Source organism: Eleutherodactylus coqui, chromosome 13, assembly GCF_035609145.1.
Source record: "Eleutherodactylus coqui strain aEleCoq1 chromosome 13, aEleCoq1.hap1, whole genome shotgun sequence".
Taxonomy (NCBI): domain Eukaryota; kingdom Metazoa; phylum Chordata; class Amphibia; order Anura; family Eleutherodactylidae; genus Eleutherodactylus; species Eleutherodactylus coqui.
Genome location: NC_089849.1, coordinates 122,984,650 through 123,010,083, shown reverse-complemented (window position 1 = coordinate 123,010,083; position 25,434 = coordinate 122,984,650). Strand labels below are relative to the sequence as shown.

Sequence of the window (25,434 nt, the reverse complement as noted above, 5' to 3'; positions counted from 1 at the left end):
TCTTCTTTGGAGTTCATACAAACCAGCCTATTGTTCCAGGTCACTGTTATGTTCTCGTGAGGACACCGTCAGCATCTGCAGATCTGCCATGGTTCCCTGACCCAAACTACCTGCAGCACAAAATATTGGCCAACCTCCTAGGCAAGAAACTAACTCTGTGGTTGCCAAATGCAGTCATGTTATCTTATAGAGTACTATTATTTCGTGTTTGCTCCATTTACTCCTCCTTTTAGGAATCTGGTTGGCCTTGGAAGCATCATCAGCTGTTGGGTGTGATAGCTAACCGCACAGCTCTGATTGTGTAAAGGGCCTTTTACGTGGCCTAATTGCTTGGAACATTCTGGTGCTTAATGGGCTGAACACAAGTGACAGCAATCAGACACCAAGTGAATTCTTGTTCCTTGCATGATGGGTGATTTTTTTTTTTTAGTAAGCATAAAACTGCTTGCTGGTGGCTGTACATCTTCCCGTGAGAATGGCGAGTTGTACAGATGGCCAGTGGCAGCTCTACGGTAACAAATGATTATGGCAACAATCGTTTGTCCACGTACAAGCAATTCTTGGCCAGTATAAAACAAATCCAAATGACAGGGACAGGCCCACTCAATCCGCGCTTGTTACTCTAGGCCAGTGGTGGCGAACCTATGGCATGCGTGCCCTCCCTGCTGGCACGCCCCGACATCGTCCGTTCACCACGTTAGTAAATATCGTCAGGGGCCGCGTCTTCCCTGACAGTATTCACTCAGCTGCGCTACTAGCAGCACTGATCCCGGCGCACACTGTGATGTCTGTGTGCAGCTGGGATCCTCCTTCCCCCTCCCCTGACGTCTCCTCTTAGGTTCCGCGAGAGCAGGGGGAGGAGGTGTCCGGCAGCACACTGACGTCAAAGTGTGCACATGGCATCAATGCCGAGCAGCGGAGCTTCCACAAGTAGGAGGGGGTATGTGGGTCTCGGGGGGCCGCTGTGGGATGTCACTATGTTCCAAAAAGCAGTCAAAATCTGCACACTATCTATTTTGAAGCAACCCGGTCCTTTTTAGAACGTTGGGGATAAAATCATGTTGTGATAAGCCCCACCCCCTGACCTGTTGGCACTTTGTGATAAATAAGTGATTTTTGAGTTGCAGTTTGGGCACTCAGTCTCAAAAAGGTTCACCAGCACTGCTCTAGGCCAACAACTGACCAATGGAAGAGGCCCCTAAAGTGTGTTATGTACTTTCACCATACATCGCTGGCTGGTAACCGGAAACCAGGCCAGAATTCTAAATTGTTCTTTGGATAAGACTGGAGACCAAAACTTCATGTAGCATATTGAAAATTACTCAACGGTCTTCCTCTAAAGTTTAAACCATTCTTCATTAGTAGAGTGTCCTCAGCATGCCCGATGTACGCAATACTTGTTCTATGACAGCATCAACCCTGTGCTTAGTTCTCTATATGATGGAAAAATAAAGAATCACCAAACTTATAAACAAATATAAAGTTTATTGCTAAATTCCACTTTTTAAACCAATATATAAATATACATACATACATACCTCCCCTAGAAGGAGTGTGTATATATATATACTCCTATGTAGTGGATGAAACTTTCTCTCTGTGATTGTAACATTGTTATAAGTTAGTGATTACAATATCATAGCAAAAGGGTCATTTATTTTGGAGAACTGACCCTTGTAGGGAGCCTCTAGTACCCCGTTGTACCGCCTCTAGCTTGGATACAAGATGTGATACAGGCAGGCATGGAGGCTCTAGTACCCCGTTGTACCGCCTCTAGCTTGGATACAAGATGTGATACAGGCAGGCATTGAGGCTCTAGTACCCTGTTGTACCGCCTCTAACTTGGCTACAAGAGGTTATATGGGCGGGCACAAAGAGGTTACTACACACAAGGAGCCACCAGGAGCCTCCTATAGGCCAAGGAGGGAGCCACTTTTAGGGCCTCCGGTGACAAAACTGTCCATCTAATCACCCCACGACTCTCATCATTAACAGATCTGTCTGAGATGGAACTGCATGCCGGGTTCTGCAGTAGAACGACAACTTCTTCTGGGGCTGGAGTGTTTTTGGCAAAGTGTATATATAACTATATTTGTTTTTAATAAACTATATATACATATTTTGTAACTTGGCATTCTTTTTAATAGTCCCCAAATGAGCTGTCGGCCTCTGTGTCTAGGCTCGCCTGACTTGACAGCGTCTGTGAAGAGCGGGATAGGGGGCTTTGACAAGAAGATTCAATGGGTGAATGCGGCTGGCTGAGAGGGACAGGCAATATGGAGGAATCTGAAGGATTGTGTTGGTGGTTGGAAGGAATGTAGGTTGGTGTTGGGGAGCGCCTGGAGGAATGGGAGTGAGAGGTTTCATAGGGATAGTGGGGGTGAGCAGGTGGGTGTGAAGATGGGGAAATATGAGTTTCTGGTGTGTACGATGAGTGGTTGAGTTGAGGGAGGCAGGAAGAATCAGTCTGTTGGTCAAGAGAATGCATCTGGAGCAGCTCCATAATCTTCATTCTGAAAGCCCACTTCTTCTCTGGAGAGAATTTCTTTGTCACAGCCATGATATACATGTAGAAGTGATAGTCTGCATCTTTCTCTAGTTCTTGATGCTCCTTAACAACTCCCTTGGAGGTTATGGGAGAATTCAGAGTGGAGCTGGACTGCTTCTCCTGCCTTCTCCTCTTTGGGAGCTGTTCTTGGTGGGGACTTTCCATTAATGTTATAGATGTAGCTCCGGACCTTGTGGTTACACATGTGGCAGACGACTTTGGCTCCAACATTGATTCCTGTTTCTTACCTCTGAGGTTTCTAGGAAGGCTGTGAAGAAATAAAATAAACATTTCTTGTCATTAAAAAGATGAAAAGGTTAGGGTTTCTTTGCTTGCATGGTCATGGATTCTATCTATAAAAGACCCATATTAACAAGTAAGAAGCATAGACTGAGTATGAAAACAAAACTTGCCAGTCCCCCGACTTCTGTTTCCAAACTTGTCTCCGTGCTTCCAAAACAGGCTTCAAGAAATGGAGCTGGCGAAAATACAAGTAAGTCTTCCTCTTTATGGTGGTTCCCCCAGTCTTCTCTGCTTTCCTCTGCTGCTGGAGCTCCCTCCTGTAACAGTCCTTCAGAGAACGCCATCTAGTTTGCAGATCCTTTACTGTTAAGAATATATATTAAATGAAATTAGCTACATAGCCCACACTATGAGCCTGGAAAACTAGACAGAAGGAGGAAGAAATAAGAGCTACGATGCAGATGAGCAGCACCGTACTTGTGCCACCTGAAGTCCCTGCTCTGATCTGATTTTTGGGAAGAACTCTAGCAACACATTTACTTACATCGTCGGTCTCTGGTCCTTGTATGCAAGTCATCCCAGTCCTCAGTCACTTCCTGACACACACTCTCCCATGCATGGGACCTCTTAAGCCGGTCCATGTAATTGGGGTCCCTGGCATCCCAGATTGCAGGCTGATGGGACACTGCCGTTATCAGGCTGTTTACTTCTATATAACCTCGACTATCTGACATCCTGCAATAAAGAAACAAGTATCATTGTAGAGTCAGATTTGAAGGAGTTTTTGACGCTTGAGAAAATGTTACCTACCTCATTGCAGACGGTCTCTTTCGAGTGCGTAAGAAAGTGCTGGATCTGCCATTACCGCTTGTCCGACTAGGGCAGAGAAAATGACATGGGTCCATTTGTTAATGTCCAATACATGGGGCAAGAAATGGCCTGTATGGTGGCTGGTTGAAAATATACATACTTCTTAACAAGTTGTGAATGAGTCCCAAAAGGTTCGGATGCTACTGGAAATAATAAAACAAGACATTATTTGTGGCGTAACAATGTCCAGTCTTTTCTATAGAACGCTTGCATCTACTAAATGGCATGGGGTAAAAGGCGAATTCCCACTAAAGTCAGTGCAGCAGTCCGGACGTTGTTATTGGGCCCGCTACTACGCTTCCAGCTCTGACCGCAATGAGGAGTCAGAAGTGTCATAGGGGGTCATCACTGCCGTGGATTTAAATGGGAGTGAAGGCGGCTATCAAACTTCTGGCCCTGGCCACTAACGACTACGTCTGGTCCGCTGTCAGAATCAGCTGTTTGGCGGGGATCACAAACAAGGATCCCCACCAATCAACTAAAAGTCCCAGACTACCCTTTCAAGGTGGAATTTCCCTTTATGACATGACAATTACACGAATGAGGAGGTCCAGTAATTACCATTATTTACAATGAGTCTCTTTTATAAGTGAGATAATTGCCTGGAGTGTCACCAACGTGCATCTCCGGGCCAAAGTCAGAACATGGCCTCATTGGGAACAGTCAGATACTTTTAAAGGGTCAGTGGTTCAATAGTTGTAGTTCCCAATATATAGCTCTCCTTAAAGGCAATTTACATGGCCCGATTATCAAGTATGAATATTCCTCCACCCTACAAGTGAGCCATGTAAAAGGGGCCAACAATCAGCCCATAAATAAGCAAAAGCTCATTCGCCAGCTGATCGTTGATTGTCGGCAAGCAGAAAGATGCTCCCTGATTAGCTGTACTTCTTCTTGGGTGAGAATGGAAATGTGCAGCCAGCCAATGGGGCAAGCCACATTGCACTGAGACTCGGTCTGTGAAAAAGGACCTTAATAATGGGAGATAAGTCTTTAGCGTTCCAGTTCACATACATGAGAGTATGTATGAGTTCTGTTCACATACATGTCATGGTTCCAGTTTATATCAAAAGCAGATTCATCCGGTGCCCCGTGGGTTTATAATGGAGTCTGTCGTTTGGGCAGGGAGAACAGCCTTGTATGCAGTGCTATTCCTCCCGGCAAACCCGACAGAATGCAATGGAGATCACAAAGGAGAGGTGAACAGAGCTTTACTGCAGAGACAATCCGCTTTAAGGGATTGTTCATATGTTGCGGAAACCTTTACTGTTAAAGCGAATGGGATTAAAGCAAATCCTGTTCACATGTGAAGAAAAACGCTGCGAATTCTCTGCTGTAACTGATTCTTCACAATGGATTTATTAGAGATACAACCAATTCCATAATAGTACTTGCAGTCCGTTTTTGGGTACACTCATCCCCCTTTCTCAAGCACAATTAAATTCTGAAAGGAAGGCGCTTCCTAGACATGCAGTCCAGATTCTAGAAGAGGACAATCCAGTAGTTTCCCAGCACGGTGTACCCTTGGTCCTCGAAATGTGCTGCAAGGCTTATTTTGGAACTGGTTGTACCTCCAATAAACCCTTTGTGATGAATCTGGCTGAACTTCCTGATATTAAGGACTTGGGAAGTCAGATGTATATTGCTGAAGACTGCAAGATATCTTTAGTAGGGAGCAAGGTATCTCTCCAAATTGATATCATCCATCTATCCTGCTTTTGACTTTGGCTCAATAATACTGAAACTGGTTGATATACAACAGCCATAAAACGTTTAGGCCGGCAGTGCTGTACGGATTAGCCAATTGTGTTTTGTCTCTGGAATGGCAGTGATGGTGCCAAAGCTGGCAAGGTAAACTACAGGTGTCCCAATCACCGACTACACGAGGGGGTCCTGATCATCATTGAGTAAGGTATATTTCAACCAAATTTCATGAAAATGTATTCGTTTATTCTTGGCATTAAAGACGATTTTTCCAGGCCTCTGGTGAGTGGGACCCCCTGTATCTGCCTACACGAGCTGCCGGCCGTCCTGAGGACTGCATATTAGTAGAGGGCTGATGGCGTCTGATGCCAGTGTACTGGGTCGGTAGTTTGTACTGATCGAAGACTGTGTACAATAAGACACTGAGGTAGTGAGTGAACGAGGCGTACACTGAAGGTATGCTTAGTTGCTATTCCTCACCGGGGCTGAAATCTAAAGGAATTTCCTCTTCCTTATCACCCACGTAAGAACCATTTCCATCAGTCGTTGGATCGGTATTAACTAGAATATTCAATCTTTCCTCCTAAAGTAATAAGAAAATACGTTAATAAACTCCTTCTGATATCTTGGTATTCAACTTAAAGGGGGTTTCCAGGTTAGTGGAAAATTCTGGAGGGCCCACTAAATGGTTAAAAACATTAATCCAAGTTATACTCCCCACTCTGATCCCCAGCCAGTCCAGCGCCCATCCCATCTATACACACGACCACTGTAACCACATCGCTGGCCTCAGTGCTCTCGAGCTGTACATTGCTGAGCTCAGCGATTGGCTACAGCAGTCACATGTGTATACAGAATGTCACCACTGCAGCCAAAGTAAACACAGATTGGTGATGAGGACCCGCTGGGCATCGAAGTGGTGGGTAGAACTTACTTTCTTGTGTTTACCCCATTTACTGCGCCCTCCAGAAAGTTTCATTAACTCAGAAACCCCTTCAATGGAGAAAGTAACAAATAGGGAAATTATCTGTTCTTGGGTGGAACAAAGTCATCCTCCTAATTTTCAGAAGATCCCCTGTTAAAGGGGTTGTCCGGGTATATATTGACATTATAAAATTAAGTCCAAATTAGTCAACACAATAAAACAAAGGGTACTTACCCGTCCTCGGTGCCTGCGATCCAGCCCCGCTGTTCTTCGAGTCAGGTGTCAGATAAAGCCGGAACATCATTGTTCCAAATCCCAAGCATTATGGCACCCAGGATTAGAGGGCTGATGTCAGGAGAATGGGTAGTGATGCTGCAACCTCCGATTGGCAGGCAGAGGTCACCTGACTTTCGCTGTCAATAGACACCAGGAGAATCGCAATGCTGGATTTCAGGTGCTGAGGACGGGCAAGTACTCTTGGATTTATTGTTTTAAGTCATTTGGACTTAAAGGGATTGTCCGCTTACATATACATTTAAAAATTAAGTAATCCTCCCTCTGGAGTGAGATGACAACGCTCTTCAACTACACCAATCACACAAGGGTGTCGATGACTCCAAAACTAGCTCTACTCTCACTATTTCCAGGGTCGGTGAAAGACGCCAAAACAGGCCTATTAAGATACTTCATAATAGCAGCGAGGAGATTAATCCCGAGGTTCTGGCGCTCTCCAACCACCCCTACTAGAGGCATGTGGGTGGAGGAACTCCATACCCTCATGAGCTATGATGAGGTAGGGGCCAACGATCCCAAAACCAGGGAAACCACCCATAAGACCTGGCAGCCATGGGTAGCGTTTAGAGACTCGGACAATCTCAAAAAATGGGTAGCCCAAGGCTCACTTGATTAGACAATAGGTCAAAGGATAAACAGAAGAGACCAGGTGGACCTATCCAGCAGTTCTTCTCGTTTCTCCCCCATTCCCCCCCTTTTCCAATCCCCCCCCTCCCCACCTCTCCTTCCTCAGTTAAGTTTCACATATTCGAAGGGAGAACAACCCATCACATTCCCGACGGGGGCCATGACAAGTCTCCTCATCACGAACACCAAGGGTAGATGAGGTAGAGGGAATGCGAAAGAAGGAGTTATTATGAGATCTAACTATCTCTCCAAGCTCCACCAGGGATAAACGCTCCCCCTACAGACCCACCTTACCCCTTCCTTCGACTTCTCTATTCTTTCAAAGGTTTACACATTTTTGGGGGGATTTTTCCATGACTAATGCAGAAATTAACTTTGTCTGATTTATATATTCAATAAAATTTATTTGAATCTAAAAATCAAGTAATAATGAGCTGAGAATCAGGTTGGTGGTTCAGGACCTTCATCAGTTAGCTGGAGGAGAAAGAGGCTACAAGGCATCTACCTCTGGAGCGCCAGTCTGTGCATCACACAGACAGCCCAGTCATTTCATTGGGTACCAGGTCATGCTTTGCGTTCCCTGGGACGGTGCTGCAGACAAACTGAACTGCATCGCCTGCATATTACAGCTGATTGGGGAAACCGGCTAACAAAAAGAAACTACAGTAAACATCCCTTTGATTGCATATGCCGATGAGCGATTCATAACTGGTTAAACAAAAGCATCATCACCAACTACAAGGCTTTTACTATCAGCTACACTGAGGGCGTTGGAGTCAGATTGCTCCCGAGACGATCAACAAGGAAGGTCGAGGGACTGGAAAGCTTCACAAGCCAAATAATACAAACTAAAGAGGAATCAGAGTCAACGTCTGGAAGAGAAACATTCAATGGCCAGCAACGTAGAAGAGGTTTACATCCCCCCACCAAGAAAGGAAGTACTGTATAGTCAACTCAGACTACAGCGCTGTATGGGCCGATAAGGAACTAGAGAAATGGTGGATACTTGATAAAGGAAGGAAATTCTGGGAGTTCTTGATTGCGCTGAAAGCTTTCCAAAGCCCAAAGCATTATGGGATATGTTCAATGAATGAAACATACCTCTGCAGGGGGGGGGGGGGGGAGGTGAAACATACCTCCATGGGGGGGGTGAAGCATTGAAGCATACCTCCGCGGGGGGGGGGGGGGGTGAAACATACCTCCGCGGGGGGGGGGGGGGGGGGGGGTGAAACATACCTCCACGGGGGTGTGGGGGTGAAACATACCTCCACGGGGGTGTGGGGTGTGAAACATACCTCCACGGGGGTGTGGGGTGTGAAACATACCTCCACGGGGGGGGGGGGGGTGTGAAACATACCTCCACGGGGGGGGGGGGGTGAAACATACCTCCACGGGGGGGGGGGGGGGGTGTGAAACATACCTCCACGGGGGTGGGGGGGGGAAACATACCTCCACGGGGGTGGGGGGGTGAAACATACCTCCACGGGGGTGGGGGGGGTGAAACATACCTCCACGGGGGTGGGGGGGGGGTGAAACATACCTCCACGGGGGTGGGGGGGGGGTGAAACATACCTCCACGGGGGTGGGGGGGGGTGAAACATACCTCCACGGGGGTGGGGGGGGGTGAAACATACCTCCACGGGGGTGGGGGGGGTGAAACATACCTCCACGGGGGTGGGGGGGGTGAAACATACCTCCACGGGGGTGGGGGGGGTGAAACATACCTCCACGGGGGTGGGGGGGGTGAAACATACCTCCACGGGGGTGGGGGGGGTGAAACATACCTCCACGGGGGGGGGGGGTGAAACATACCTCCACGGGGGTGGGGGGGGGGTGAAACATACCTCCACGGGGGTGGGGGGGGGGTGAAACATACCTCCACGGGGGGGGTGAAACATACCTCCACGGGGGTGGGGGGGGGTGAAACATACCTCCACGGGGGTGGGGGTGGGGTGAAACATACCTCCACGGGGGTGGGGGTGGGGTGAAACATACCTCCACGGGGGTGGGGGTGGGGTGAAACATACCTCCACGGGGGTGGGGGGGGGTGAAACATACCTCCACGGGGGTGGGGGGGGGGGTGAAACATACCTCCACGGGGGTGGGGGGGGGGTGAAACATACCTCCACGGGGGTGGGGTGAAACATACCTCCACGGGGGTGGGGGGGGGTGAAACATACCTCCACGGGGGTGGGGGGGGGGGTGAAACATACCTCCACGGGGGTGGGGGGGGGTGAAACATACCTCCACGGGGGTGGGGTGAAACATACCTCCACGGGGGTGGGGGGGGTGAAACATACCTCCACGGGGGTGGGGGGGGGGTGAAACATACCTCCACGGGGGTGGGGGGGGGTGAAACATACCTCCACGGGGGTGGGGGGGGGGGTGAAACATACCTCCACGGGGGTGGGGGGGGGGTGAAACATACCTCCACGGGGGGGGGGGGGTGAAACATACCTCCGCAGGGGGGGGGGGGGTGAAACATACCTCCACAGGGGGGGGGGGGTGAAACATACCTCCACAGGGGGGGGGGGGTGAAACATACCTCCACAGGGGGAGGGGGGTGAAACATACCTCTGTGGGATAAAATATACCTCCATGGGATTAGGATTTTTAAGTGAAGCTCCAATTACAAACAACAAAAAATTGCCTTTCTCCACTTATCACACTCAGCCCCTTCCACATATAGATAACTCACTCAATTCACTGATACAATCCATATACAGGAGGCAGAGATAAAGGCAGATTATCCTCTTCACAAGGGGATCATTGGGTTAGAGCTGCTGCCCATAGAAGTCTATAGAGAGGGGAGAGGGAGGATGTAATAGGAGCAGGAGACCAGTTGCCATGATGTCTCCAAAACATAGCAAAGAAAGAAGAGAGGAGATTCGGCTCCCCTATCTCACAGACACATTCAGATGCAGCATGGAGGACATTATACTAAAGTAATGAGCAGTGAAGCTGTGACCTGCAGCGCTGCAGGAAGATAGTAGGACACTTCCTAGAAACCATAGCGTCTCTGTGTGTTTGTGCCGATCTCTATCACTGCAGTTGCTGTTTGCTGCCCCATAAGCCTCTCCATAGACCTCCATAAAGAGCAACTGTAACCTGATCTCTCAGTGAAGCTGATAATCCATCTCCTCTTTGCCTCACTGATTTTACCAGTAAACTGGGAGTAAGTGATCAGTACAGGGAGGAGGAGTAACCAAGTCTGATAAGTGGAGAAAGAAGCACCTTTCTGTATTGACATATAAAAAAGTTTCTTATCTGTGCTTGTACTTTTGATTTCTGGAAAGTTGTTTGTAATTGAAGGTACACTTTACGCTTTTGGGAATCCTATGGACGGCAAAGGAAACAACCAGGGGTTATCAAGCTGAACCCCTCAACAGACTGAAGCACCCGGCTCATAGGCCAAAACTGGAATGAAGGAACCAACAATGAAAAACGTATAAAATGCAGAACACGGTGGCAGATTCTCTATAAACACCGTAAAACAAAAAGGAAGCAGGTCATTAAGTGTCACATCCAAAATGTGGCAACAACATACCTTCATGTCCTTGTCTGGCTTCAGGCGATGTGAGTAACGAAGTCTGAGGTGTCTCTCGGGGGGATTCCGGTCAATGGATCCATCTGCAGGATACAATACATGGTAGGCATCACTAATCTCCACCAGAAGTATCAGATCATCATCTTTTTGCTGAAGGCGGCAATCTGATGTGACCCCAGTCCTGATCATAGGACACAGGCCTTACCCTTCTGTCTCTCCTGGGTACACATTGACGGCTGCTCTTCCATAGGGCTCCCATGGCTTCTGTCCTGGTCACACAGACCTAGGAGAGCCCAGGAGAATAAAGCTCAGCAGATGACCGAGTCTTGCTGTGTGCCGACTGCGGAGAGGAGGGGAGTTACCATGGCTGACATTTCCCTACCCTCCAACAGATGGCGGCCAGTAGGACCGCATAGGTCGCACATAGCTAAGGCCAGCCCTGCTACTAACAGTGGTGTAAAAAGAACAGCTTTAAAGAGTAACTGCACTTTTGTGAAACTTTTGACATATCAGAAAAACATGGCAGACGTTTGGATGAGTGGGAGTCCCGCTGCTGCGACCTCTGCAGGGGTCTAGAATGAGGGGGCTGCAGCTCTCACCTGAGCATTGTGTCCCTTTGGCAGTCTTTGCAGCTCCCAGGAGCAATGATGTCCATCCAGGAAACTGCTGCAACCAATCATTAGTCTCAGGGTTGATGTTAGCATGGACAGCATGAGGCCAGTGATTGGTTGCAGCAGTCACATGGATACACAGCATGTCTTCACTGCAGTAGAGTCAACAGAAACAGGCATGGGCCTCCAGAACATCAGCACTGGAGCGTCAAGGGATTTAAAGGGGATGGTTTGCTTTTTGAACATTTGCTGATGTTAAGGTATTTTTTCAAACTAGTAGACAACCCCTTGTAAGCCTTATTACCATAAAGCCAGAAAAGTAACCACACGAGTCAACTGCCCCTCTCACATGGTCCACTCTTAGTCTTGTGCTTTGGAACCTTCATATATCCCCTTATATCGATTAGGGAAGTCCTTGGCATCCTGGTAGTGGAAACAACCAGAAAAACCCACGACTGGGGACATTACCTTACTTACCAGCTCACTTACCTAATAAATAAACGAATGTCTACCACTTCTTGCTGTATAAACGTGGGGTAGGCCACAGCTTTATTAATTAAAACAACATTAATAATAACTTTTAACGATCAAGACCTATCCATGCTGTCCGCAGATCAACTTTATCAGTCCGTAAACCGTCCTCCGAGGACGTTCGTAAGCCCCGGTCCTTCGGCTTGCAAACCTTCCTCTATTCCTTAACCAGCATGGACTAATTCCGGGCCAAACACAAGCTGTGACAACTTCCAACAACTGCCATTTGTTACAGTCCTTTCTCCTCCCCTAACCCAGACCTTCCGGGCGGGTGGGCGGGTGTCTTCTCGGCTCCTATCTTCCTTCTTCTCCTCCTGTGTCTCCTCTCTGGTCTACTTCCGCTCCCCCTCCCTCTTCGCTTCCTGTCCTAGCTCCACCCCCTCTAAACTCGCTTTTCTTAACCCCTCCTATGCCTGTCCCCAGTCACATGCCGTTTTCTAAACTCAGTTCACGGCATACGATTACCATTAATTGACATGAGCAGGAATATATTGAGGACCCAATAGGCTGAGGACAGGACGGCCATCTTAGGTGACATTTATACTTGGGAGATCCATTCTTGGTTCATCATTATTTAACCCCTTAAGGACCAGACACTTTTTTCCATGATATATAGGGATATTTTTTTCACTGACTTTTTTTTCAGTTTTATTGGGGGTAAAAAGTTTTAAAAAAAATTGAACATTTATAGCTATTTTTTTTATTCGTATATTTACGCTAAAATAACATATGGGAACGTGTTATATAATATGTATGGTTTTGGATTACAGGGCGCATACAGTGACGGTTTCTTATGTATACATTGTTGTTTTATTCTGTATTTTTGTTTTACTAATGTATGTAATTATGTTTTTTACCATCTGTGTTCCCCATGATGTCATGTAAGACCTCTGGGAGTCATTCACATGTTTGGTTTTTTTATTTGATACTTTCCCACTGTAGCTGGGGCCATAGGAGCCCCAGTTATAGGGAAAACATCCCTTGTAGTGACAATAGTCACTGGCAGAGCTGATCAGCGTCTGCTGGAACCCTATAGCTCTGCTGTAGCAGCGAATCCTGGCGGTGACGTGACCCCCGGACTCCTGTGGTGGAAAAAACACTTCCACCTTCACTTTTAGTACATATCGCTCATTGAGCGATGTGTACTGAAAAAAGGAGGAGGCAGAAAGGGTTAAAGCCCACTTCTTCCCCCTCCTCCGGGTTATCAGCTGTGACTAACAGGTGACAACCCATCCTGCTTCTGACTTATTACAGAAGCAGGAGGCTTTAATCACTGCCGTAATTTTACATACAAAGCCAGGGACTGGGCGCCGTATATTTACAGTGCTTGGTGCTAAATGGGTTAAAATACAAACAGATCTCAGCACAAAGGGAAAAACGTATGTTCTTTGAGAAAGGTATGGTGGTCGTTTCCATCTCCCTTGCTCTGGCATCCATTCCCAGAACAGAGCCCCAAACACAATGTGACTTCTAGCTATGGGACCGACTTGCCCTACTTTTCCCTCATATGTTTGTACTGATAGGAAGAAGAGAATGTGAGGCTGGAGGAATATTGTCGCCTTGTCGAACATTACTTACGTGGGCAGATATCAGCAGGTATCTCCTCCTCCTTAATCTTCACACACATGATTTCTCCATCTTCCCCTGGTATGTGTATTTGGTCTCCAGCCTAATATAGATTACACAGTTTCATTAGGTTAGTACAATAGTTGTGATTCATCTGTGATGGCAGAAACATGAAATTATACCCAATCTACCTGAGGATCCTGCGGGAGGATCATGTGGCCTTGCTTCAAATCTGTAGAGTCCATCTCATGTTCATGCAGAACAGTCAGGCCATGAAGTGGTAGTCCTGAAATTAGAAGGTCAAAAATACATTGTAGTGGCCCAAAGCTGTGGTGTGAATGTATGTGGAGGAGTCCTGTGTGTGTGTCCCTTTAACTGCGTAACGTGGTCAAATGACTTGAATATTTGAGAAGCTGAGTTTAGTGAGAGGGAGTTGAGAAAATGTAGTCGGAGGTGGTGGACGTTCCTGCACTGAGCTAGGCGTAGAGTAACGGGTCTCCTGCCATGACAAAAAGAAGGGACGCAACCTAAGAAGCCCGAGAACAAAATGGAAAACTTGAGTGAATGCTGTTCCTGAGTCGGGAGGGCAGACCCAACGGACGATCTATCAGATCACTGAGACTGAAGATGTCTGGAGTTCAGAGGGAAGAGTGTCTCCCAGAAAGCCTGTAATATTGAAAGTGTGGAAGAGAAGTGAAAATCTGTAAAGAAGATTGTGCAAAAATAACAACTTATTACTTGTTGAAGAATCAAAGCTGGAAAGCTGTGTGAGAAGAACAACCGCGCACCTCTGGTTGTTATTCTGGAAAACTCATTATTGGACTGGGGACTCTTTATTTCGCGCTGTGTGAATAGCGGCTTAGAAGAGGTGCTGGCATCACGGTCGTCATATTCTTTAATGCTACGTTTCTGTGCACTGCGAGCGAATGAGCTAGACCAAGCTGGCGCCCCGGGCGGGCGAGATAGTAGAGCCACCCGTGACATCCATCTTGTTTCCCCGTGGTCTCCACTGTCATGGTGGGCCTCCCATTCGGGTCACTGCATCATCAAAAGACAGCTTACCCTCTCTTTGAGGGAGTCACGTTGTACTCCTGGGACCTGTAGTACTATTGGCTTCCTGGAAGACATTGCCACAGATGCGTTGATTGGGCTGGCTGATGGAGTGGAGTTCTCCAGCCAACCAATCACCATGTGTCTGTATATATTAATATCAGCCCGTCTTGCTGTAGGGCATCGGTCATTATCCTCATCCTTCTCTCTCAGTATTCTGTGCCATGCATGCTGCTAGTCTGCGTTGTTTCCCCACCTTTCCTGAAGATGGTCCAAACACCTGATCTCCCGTCTGCATGTTCTGCGGCCCCTTCAGCCTGCCCTTTTATCTGATGTCCTTTATGTTGTCAGATGGGTGATATCTGACACTCTTGTCCCTTTCTTAGTGTTAGGACATGAACTAACTTTTGTTTATCTATGTATGCATGAGGTTCTGAGTGGGTTACTTCTATCTGTGAAGGGAGCGGACTTTGGGTGTGTACGAGGTCCTGCTCAGTGTATGGCTGAAGGTGTGGACTACACTAGGTGTGTACAAGGTCCTGCTCAGTGTATGGCTGAAGGTGTGGACTATGCTAGGTGTGTACAAGGTCCTGCTCAGTGTATGGCTGAAGGTGTGGACTACACTAGGTGTGTACAAGGCCCTGCTCAGTGTATGGCTGAAGGTGTGGACTACGCTAGGTGTGTACAAGGCCCTGCTCAGTGTATGGATGAAGGTGTGGACTACACTAGGTGTGTACAAGGTCCTGCTCAGTGTATGGCTGAAGGTGTGGACTACACTAGGTGTGAACAAGGTCCTGCTCAGTGTATGGCTGAAGATGTGGACTACACTAGGTGTGTACAAGGCCCTGCTCAGTGTATGGCTGAAGGTGTGGACTACACTAGGTGTGTACAAGGTCCTGCTCAGTGTATGGATGAAGGTGTGGACTACACTAGGTGTGTACAAGGTCCTGCTCAGTGTATGGCTGAAGGTGTGGACTACACTAGGTGTGTACAAGGCCCTGCTCAGTGTATGGCTGAAGGTGTGGACTACACTAGGTGTGTACAAGGTCCTGCTTGCTGTATGTCTGAAGGTGTGGACTACACTTGGTGTGTACAAGGTCCTGCTCAGGGTATGGATGAAGGTGTGTACTACACTAGGTGTGTACAAGGCCCTGCTCAGTGTATGGCTGAAGGTGTGGACTACACTAGGTGTGTACAAGGCCCTGCTCAGTGTATGGCTGAAGGTGTGGACTACACTAGGTGTGTACAAGGCCCTGCTCAGTGTATGGCTGAAGGTGTGGACTACACTAGGTGTGTACAAGGTCCTGCTTGCTGTATGTCTGAAGGTGTGGACTACACTAGGTGTGTACAATGCCCTGCTCAGTGTATGGCTGAAGGTGTAGACTACACTAGGTGTGAACAAGGTCCTGCTCAGTGTATGGCTGAAGGTGTGGACTACACTAGGTGTGTACAAGGCCCTGCTCAGTGTATGGCTGAAGGTGTGGACTACACTAGGTGTGTACAAGGCCCTGCTCAGTGTATATCTGCAGGTGTGGACTACACTAGGTGTGAACAAGGCCCTGCTTGCTGCATGTCTGAAGGTGTGGACTACACTAGGTGTGTACGAGGTCCTGCTCAGAGTATGGCTGAAGGTGTAGACTACACTAGGTGTGAACAAGGTTCTGCTCAGTGTATATCTGCAGGTGTGGACTACACTAGGTGTGCAAGGCCCTGCTTGCTGCATGTCTGAAGGTGTGGACTACACTAGGTGTGTATGAGGTCCTGCTCAGTGTATGGCTGAAGGTGTGCACTACACTTAGTGTGAACAAGGTCCTGTAAGGACAGTGTCCGGGATATGGGGGTCCCTGAGCAATCCCGCAACCCGTCCCTGCCTACTTGCCCCCCTGGGCTAACCCCCAGGGCGACAACTGGGCGGCGGTCCCTACCCTCACTAGGGAAGCGGGACACGGGAAGACAAACAGACACTGAAGACAAACAAACGGTAGAATGGTCAGACAATCCGGGTCGGCAACAGGAGGGTACGCAGTACAGAGGGAAAAGCAAAAACGGAGTCGAAGTCCAAAAGCAGAAGTCAGAAAAGCTGGGGTCACAAGAGCAGTCAGAATAACCGTGGCTGCAGCTGGAGAACCAAACTAACACTGGCAAGGGCTGGAAGGAAAACACACACATTTAAATGCTGTCAGAGCTCCCGCCCCAGGAGCTGATTGGGGCGGGGAGCCTGACAGCAGCAGGGCCCATCAAGGAGGTGCTGGGGACACGCCCGCAGCCTTGCTGAACAGACAGTTACCAAGGAAGCATGCTTGGTAGTCAAGGAATTAGAGAAGCACCTGCTGCCTCCCTAGCAACCCGGCGGTGACCAGTTTTACAGTGTAGAGCTGGTGTGGACTACACTAGGTGTGTACAAGGTCCTGCTCAGTGTATGGATGAAGGTGTGGACTACACTAGGTGTGTACAAGGCCCTGCTCAGTGTATGGATGAAGATGTGCACTACACTAGGTGTGTACAAGGTCCTGCTCAGTGTATGGATGAAGGTGTGGACTACACTAGGTGTGTACAAGGCCCTGCTCAGTGTATGGATGAAGGTGTAGACTACACTAGGTGTGTACAAGGCCCTGCTCAGTGTATGGATGAAGGTGTGGACTACGCTAGGTGTGTACAAGGCCCTGCTCAGTGTATGGATGAAGGTGTGGACTACACTAGGTGTGAACAAGGCCCTGCTCAGTGTATGGATGAAGGTACGGACTACACTAGGTGTGAACAAGGTCCTGCTCAGTGTATGGATGAAGGTACGGACTACACTAGGTGTGAACAAGGTCCTGCTCAGTGTATGGATGAAGGTGTGGACTACACTAGGTGTGAACAAGGTCCTGCTCAGTGTATGGATGAAGGTGTGGACTACACTAGGTGTGTACAAGGTCCTGCTCAGTGTATGGATGAAGGTGTGGACTACACTAGGTGTGTACAAGGTCCTGCTCAGTGTATGGATGAAGGTGTGGACTACGCTAGGTGTGTACAAGGCCCTGCTCAGTGTATATCTGAAGGTGTGGACTACACTAGGTGTGAACAAGGTCCTGCTCAGTGTATGACTGAAGATGTGGACTACGCTAGGTGTGTACAAGGCCCTGCTCAGTGTATGGATGAAGGTGTAGACTACACTAGGTGTGAACAAGGTCCTGCTCAGTGTATGGATGAAGGTACGGACTACACTAGGTGTGTACAAGGCCCTGCTCAGTGTATGGCTGAAGGTGTGGACTACACTAGGTGTGTACAAGGTCCTGCTCAGTGTATGGATGAAGGTACGGACTACACTAGGTGTGTATAAGGTCCTGCTCAGTGTATGGATGAAGGTGTGAACTACGCTAGGTGTGTACAAGGTCCTGCTCAGTGTAAGGATGAAGGTGTAGACTACACTAGGTGTGAACAAGGTCCTGCTCAGCATATGTCTGAATATGTGGACTACACTGGGTGTGAACAAGGTCCTGCTCCGTGTACATCTGAAAGTGTGGATTACACTAGGTGTGTACAAGGTCCTGCTCAGTGTACATCTGAAGCTGTGGATTACACTAGGTGTGTACAAGGTCCTGCTCAGTGTATGGGTGAAGCTGTGGATTACACTAGGTGTGTACAAGGTCCTGCTCAGTGTATGGGTGAAGGTGTGGACTACACTAGGTGTGTACAAGGTCCTGCTCAGGTGTATGGGTGAAGGTGTGGACTACACTAGGTGTGTACAAGGTCCTGCTCAGTGTATGGGTGAAGGTGTGGACTACACTAGGTGTGTACAAGGTCCTGCTCAGTGTACATCTAAAGGTGTGGATTACACTAGGTGTGTACAAGGCCCTGCTCAGTGTATGGCTGAAGGTGTAGACTATACTAGGTGTGAACAAGGTCCTGCTCAGTGTATATCTGAAGGTGTGGACTACCATAAGTATGAACGAGGTTCTGCTCAGTGTATGTCTAAAGGTGTGGACTATACTAGGTGTGTACAAGGTCCTGCTCAGTGTATGTCTGAAGGTGTGGACTACACTAGGTGTGTACAAGGTCCTGCTCAGTGTGTGTCTGAAGGTGTGGACTACACTAGGTGTGTACAAGGCCCTGCTCAGTGTATGTCTGAAGATGTGGACTATACTAGGTGTGTACAAGGTCCTGCTCAGTGTATGTCTGAAGATGTGGACTATACTAGGTGTGTACAAGGTCCTGCTCAGTGTATGGATGCAGGTGTGGACTACACTAGGTGTGTACAAGGCCCTGCTCAGTGTATATCTGAAGGTGTAGACTACACTAGGAGTGTACAAGGCCCTGCTCAGTGTATGGATGAAGGTGTGGACTATACTAGGTGTGTACAAGGTCCTGCTCAGTGTACATCCGAAGGTGTGGACTACACTCCCTGTGAACAAGGTCCTGCTCAGTGTATGTCTGTAGGGGTGGACTACACTAGGTGTGAACAAGGTCCTGCTTGCTGTATGTCTGAAGGTGTGGACTATACTTGGTGTGAACAAGGTCCTGTTCGGTGTATGGATGAAGGTGTGGACTATACTTGGTGTGAACAAGGTCCTGTTCGGTGTCTGTCAGTGGGCAGACGTCTGGTGAGAACAATGTTCTATGTTGCTGTTCCCCTGTGTCAGTAGGTGGGCAGACACCTGTTATATGTTATGCCCTCACTTGGTGTTCTTGCCTAAAGGTTCATTTACAAGCAACGATTATCACTCAAAAGTTGTTCAAATAACCGCAAATGAGTGATAATTGTTGCGTGTAAACGCTACCACCCTTCACTCTTTGTCTGAACAATCATTTTTAGATGAGCTTAAAATACATTGTCCAGACTACAGGCTGTTATCTCCATGGGAGCTGGAGATTACAATGTATTCTTTCAGCAGCCCATGCGGTAACAATGGAGCTGATTGCAGAGCTCAGACCACCTGCTGGGCTCTGCAAACAGCTCTAGGAGGCTGAATTACACTCAAATGAAGCTAATAAAAAGTGTTAGTGGAAATGAGTGTCCATTAACACGTTATGCAAAACGATTGCTAAAACTGTCAATCTTTCAATCGTTTGAAAGATTGTCTTTGCATGTAAATGGGGCTTATTTCTATCTAGGTTGAGACAGGTGATTTCTAAGTTCCAGCTTGGGGCCGTACTTATTGGGACAATCGCCCCACTTATAGGCAGGGTTTCCTTTCTATAAGGACTGGCAAGACAACTAGGACCCTTGATGCGTGCTTGTGAGCTTATGTACTTTGGCCAAAATGCTAAGAACTCGTACTTGAGGCTGGATTCAGACAAACGTATATCGGCTCGGCTTTCACGCCCAGCCGATATACGTCGTCTCTCTCTGCAGGTAGGGGGAGGGTGGAAGAGCCAGGAGCAGTGCTCTGAGCTCCTGCCCCCTCTCCGCCTCCTCTCCGCCCCTCTGCACTATTTGCAATGAGGAGAGGCGGGATGGGGGCGAGGCTAATTATCTGAACTTAGCCCCGCACATGTCCCACCTCATTTCATTGCAAATAGTGCGGAGAGGAGGCAGAGGGGGGGCGGGAGCTCAGTTCCTGCTCCTGGCTCTTCCATCCTCCCCCCTGCAGATGAGGACACCGAATATCGGCTCGGCGTGAAAACGGCTCGGCGTGAAAACCAAACCGATATACAGTCGTCTGAATCCACCCTAAGCCTCACATCCATGGTTTCCGCTCACTGATGAAAAATTGCAGCATGCTCCATTTTACTGTGGTTCCCACACGGACGGCTTACATTGAAGTCAATGGTAGCCATCCAAATCTGCAGTTGACACTGCGGACATGCCACGGATTCTGCGGGAAAGCAGGAGTTAAAAAAACCAAAACGGTAATGCACATGTGCAACGGACAGCACTGCCATAGTACATAAAAAAGAATACCTGGACAGGTACGCAGGGTCCTCGGCCGCGGGCAGGGTCACATACCACTGTGGGCTCCCACATGCAGAATCCGACCCACCCGTGGACAAGAGGCCTTATTTGTATTTCCATCTACCTTGTTGTACAATTGGTTAGTATTTTGCCCCCTGGTGTGGTGTAGGGTCTTTGCCTCAGTTTTCCCTTTCTTGTGTGCACAATCGGAATATTCAGTGGCCGAGCCCGTCGTCTCACGGCACACTGAGCATCTCACCTACTCAAGGAAACATGGTAGAATCAAACACCTCTAAGAAGCAACAACTGCAGGCGGCGGAGCTTCTCCGGGACACTCAGCCTATCCCAATGTCCGGATAGTCCATAGCCTCCGCGGCCTACTGAACACAAAGCATCCAGGTGGTGAGAAGGGATGATAATTATGTGACTTCGTCCAATTACTTCTGAGCCTCTGATCAAGGAGGTGTTATGGACAACGACCAAAGTTACTAAATGGTTAACGATCAACGAACTGAGGGTGCATTCACACGAACGTATATCGGCTCGGTTTTCACGCCGAGCCGATATACGTTGTCCTCATGTGCGGGGGGGGGGGGGGGAGGATGGAAGAGCCAGGAGCAGGAACTGAGCTTCCGCCCCTCTGCACTATTTGCAATGGGGAGAGGCGGGGGGGGGGGCCTAATTCTCGGAACTTAGCCCCGCCCCCACCCCACCTCTTTTCATTGCAAATAGTGCAGAGGGGCGGAGAGGAGGCAGAGAGGGGGCGGGAGCTCAGTTCCTGCTCCTGGCTCTTCCATCCCCCCCCCCCTGCACATGAGGACAGCGTATATCGGCTCGGCGTGAAAACCGAGCCGATATACGTTCGTGGGAATGCAGCCTAAAGCTGACACTCACAAATTGTGGCAACGTACAAGGGTGAAAATATGGAAACAGTCTGTATACTTCTGTGTCTGACAAATAGTGACTGCAGGCGGAAAACACTCCAAGCTGACCAAAACTGGCTGATAACAGGGAACAAAAAATAAATTTCCAGGTACATAAAACAGAAATAAGACAAGCTGATAACATGGAGTCACCGCTGAGTTCCGTTAGCTCAGTAGGAGGCCAGATTCACGGGCGAGCGCGATACTCAGCAGATATTTCGCTCGCCAACTTGGGTTTTCCCAGCAAAGAGTTTTTGATTTACAATGCCATGACTTCTGTGACGTCGGGATCCTCGCGGTCGGATCGCAGGGTTTCCTATTAACCTTTTCCAATCCAATTTGTATCCTGTTTTTCCTAGGGGGCTTACTCTTCTTCTGCCGTTATAAAACAGTGCTATCTGCTGGCTAAGGCCAGTACTGCATGAGGTGACACGTTGGATAGGCTCCGACAGCAGAGAGCCTGGCAATATACAGTAAGAGAACCCCGACGGGCGTCTGCCAACATCGGAGCTGTACAGCCTTAAATCATAATGTCTTCACAGGTCAGACAGTGGATTGGAAAAGGTTAACTTCAAATTGAACCCTCGCACTGGACACGGACGTACATGGCGCGGTATGCGCACGCCACACGATGGATTGTGATGTCCCATTGAAAGGGGGTCAGAAACGCTCTTTTCTCCTTAGGGAGAGCAAATATATACTATAAACTAAGTGAGGAGACTCAAATGGCCACGCACGCTCCTCTGGGTAATATGCAAATAAGGGAGATGGAATAAATCCTCCACAGTGCCACCTATTGAAAGGCAGCATTCCTTTAAGGGTGCGGGCAGACGAGCGTAGGCGTATTTACGTTCGCATGAGCGCAACGTATAATCGCCCAAGCGATCGTTTTTCACCGATCACGACCAGAGCTAGAAAGCGTATTTTCGTTTGTTCCTACTTTGCAAACGGTCTTTTCGGCGATCGAATATGCGTTGGCACGTATTTTGGTCGCATATGTTCCGTTTTTTTTCGAATTGCCGTTTTTATGCGCCGTAAAATCGCCCATGTGAATGAATACATTCGAAACCATTGCCTCAGATGGTCACGTATATACGTTTGGTCGCAAAAACGCGCCGTTTATGCGCTCGTCTGCCCGCACCCTTAGTCAAAGTCAGACTTTTTATACAAGCCTTGTTACAATGACTGGGAATTAAAAGCAATGCCAGACCCCATGTACATACAGCTGTTTCTGGGTTATTGCCCTTCATCAGTGTACAGTAGGAGTCTGGCTTTTTGCTAGTAAGAGACCTGGGACGGGGGTCAGAAGAGCTTTTCTGACCCCCGTCCCAGGCCTCTCACTAGCAAAAAGCCAGACTCCTACTGTACACTGATGAAGGGCAATAACCCAGAAACAGCTGTATGTACATGGGGTCTGGCATTGCTTTTAATTCCCAGTCATTGTAACAAGGCTTGTATAAAAAGTCTGACTTTGACTTAAAGGAATGCTGCCTTCCAATAGGTGGCACTGTGGAGGATTTATTCCATCTCCCTTATTTGTCCCATTGAAAACAAAGGACGAGGCGTTCCATGGAAACGTCAAAAACATGCAACACGCTGAAAAAAGTGCTCAAGTAAATTAAAGGGGTTGTCCCGAGGCAGCAAGTGGGGTTATACACTTCTGCATGGCCATAATAATGCACTTTGTAATATACATTGTGCATTAATTATGAGCCATGCAGAAGTTATAAAAAGTTTTATACTTACCTGCTCCGTTGCTGGCGTCCTCGTCTCCATGGTGCCGACTAATTTTCGCCCTCCGATGGCCAAATTAGCCGCGCTTGCGCAGTCCGGGTCTTCTGCAGTCTTCTATGGGGCTCCGTGTAGCTCCGTGTAGCTCCGCCCCGTCACGTGCCGATTCCAGCCAATCAGGAGGCTGGAATCGGCAATGGACCGCACAGAAGAGCTGCGGTCCACGGAGGAAGAGGCCATCTTCAGCGGTGAGTAGAGAAGTCACCGGAGCGCGGGGATTAAGGTAAGCGCTCCGGTGAGCTTTCTTTACCTCCCTGCATCGGGGTTGTCTCGCGCCGAACGGGGGGGGGGTTGAAAAAAAAAAAAACCCGTTTCGGCGCGGGACAACCCCTTTAATGCATTCAAGAGAATGTTTCTCCTAACGGCAGGAGCCTCATCCGCTGGGGTAACATATACGTGCCGCCATAACAGCGCGCTCACAGAACACTGACAGACCCAGCAGTACCGTGACTGCAGGCGACAACCATAATGAGCAGCAGCGACACTTATTACTGCGCTCATTTCTAGGACACGCCGCAGTCCACCTCCAGCAGTATACTCACCGCAGCTGCATCCTCCTGCTTCTACTTCCTACGCAGCTTCCTCACACCACCTTCCGGTCACATGACTTCCTGTTTGCTCCCCCCACACCGCAGCTACAGGCTGGATACTAGCGTCCCGCGCCTCCTGGTGACCAGTTCATCCAGCCTCCTCTCGTCGGATGACCCCAGCAAGAATCTCCCTCTCCTGCTATATATACTATACATACTACAGGGCTCATTGTATAATGTGTCCCCCTCCTGCTATATATACTATACATACTACAGGGCTCAGTGTATAATGTGTCCCCTCCTGCTATATATACTATACATACTACAGGGATCAGTGTATAATGTGCCCCCTCCTGCTATATATACTATACATACTACAGGGCTCAGTATATAATGTGTCCCCTCCTGCTATATATACTATACATACTACAGGGCTCACTGTATAATGTGTCCCCCCACCTGCCATATATGCTATACATACTACAGGGATCAGTGTATAATGTGCCCCCTCCTGCTATATATACTATACATACTACAGGGCTCAGTGTATAATGTGTCCCTCCTGCTATATATGCTATACATACTACAGGGATCAGTGTATAATGTGTCCCCCTCCTGCTATATATACTATACATACTACAGGGATCAGTGTATAATGTGTCCCCCTCCTGCTATATATACTATACATACTACAGGGATCAGTGTATAATGTGTCCCCCTCCTGCTATATATACTATACATACTACAGGGATCAGTATATAATGTGTCCCCTAATGCTATATATACTATACATACTACAGGGCTCAGTGTATAATGTGTCCTCTCCTGCTATATATACTATACATACTACAGGGATCAGTGTATAATGTGTCCCTCTTGCTATATATATTATATATACTACAGGGATCAGTATATAATGTGTCCCCTAATGCTATATATACTATACATACTACAGGGATCAGTATATAATGTGTCCCCTCCTGCTATATATACTATACATACTACAGGGCTCACTGTATAATGTGTCCCCCCACCTGCCATATATGCTATACATACTACAGGGATCAGTGTATAATGTGTCCCCCTCCTGCTATATATACTATACATACTACAGGGCTCAGTGTATAATGTGTCCACTCCTGCTATATATACACTATACATACTACAGGGCTCAGTGTATAATGTGTCCCCTCCTGCTATATATACTATACATACTACAGGGATCAGTGTATAATGTGTCCCCTCCTGCTACATATACACTATACATACTACAGGGATCAGTGTATAATGTGTCCCCCTCCTGCTATATATACTATACATACTACAGGGCTCAGTGTATAATGTGTCCCCCTCCTGCTATATATACTATACATACTACAGGGCTCAGTGTATAATGTGTCCCTCCTGCTATATATACTATACATACTACAGGGATCAGTATATAATGTGTTCCCTCCTGCTATATATATATTATACATACTACAGGGCTCAGTGTATAATGTGCCCCTCTCCTGCTATATATATATTATACATACTACAGGGATCAGTGTATAATGTGTCCCCTCCTGCTATATATACTATACATACTACAGGGCTCAGTGTATAATGTGTCCCCTCCTGCTATATATACTATACATACTACAGGGCTCAGTGTATAATGTGTCCCCCTCCTGCTATATTTACTATAGATACTACAGGGATCAGTGTATAATGTGTCCCCCTCCTGCTATATATACACTATACATACTACAGGGCTCAGTGTATAATGTGTTCCCTAATGCTATATATACTATACATAC

The 25,434-nt window shown here is 48.0% G+C and overlaps 1 protein-coding gene across 4 annotated transcripts; it reads right to left on the bottom strand.

The window, feature by feature from the left end:
- Positions 1-1,465: 1,465 nt before the first annotated feature.
- LOC136588100 (uncharacterized) lies at positions 1,466-23,729 on the bottom strand. 4 transcript variants are annotated; one of them, XM_066587058.1, is made up of 13 exons: positions 23,648-23,667; positions 20,556-20,650; positions 20,401-20,453; positions 13,658-13,752; positions 13,479-13,569; positions 10,964-11,041; positions 10,759-10,841; positions 5,846-5,948; positions 3,762-3,804; positions 3,602-3,667; positions 3,336-3,526; positions 2,962-3,154; positions 1,466-2,816 (listed from the first exon to the last, which is right to left on the bottom strand). In XM_066587058.1, exons 4-13 carry the CDS (start codon positions 13,709-13,711, stop codon positions 2,141-2,143), a joined length of 1,578 nt encoding a protein of 525 aa, XP_066443155.1. In that variant the 5' UTR covers positions 13,712-13,752; positions 20,401-20,453; positions 20,556-20,650; positions 23,648-23,667; the 3' UTR covers positions 1,466-2,140. The 4 variants fall into 4 exon arrangements, with proteins under 4 accessions (XP_066443155.1, XP_066443154.1, XP_066443156.1 ...); XM_066587057.1 differs by lacking the exons at positions 20,401-20,453; positions 20,556-20,650 and having other exon boundaries at positions 23,648-23,729; XM_066587059.1 differs by lacking the exons at positions 20,401-20,453; positions 20,556-20,650 and having other exon boundaries at positions 3,762-3,801; positions 23,648-23,729.
- Positions 23,730-25,434: the final 1,705 nt, after the last annotated feature.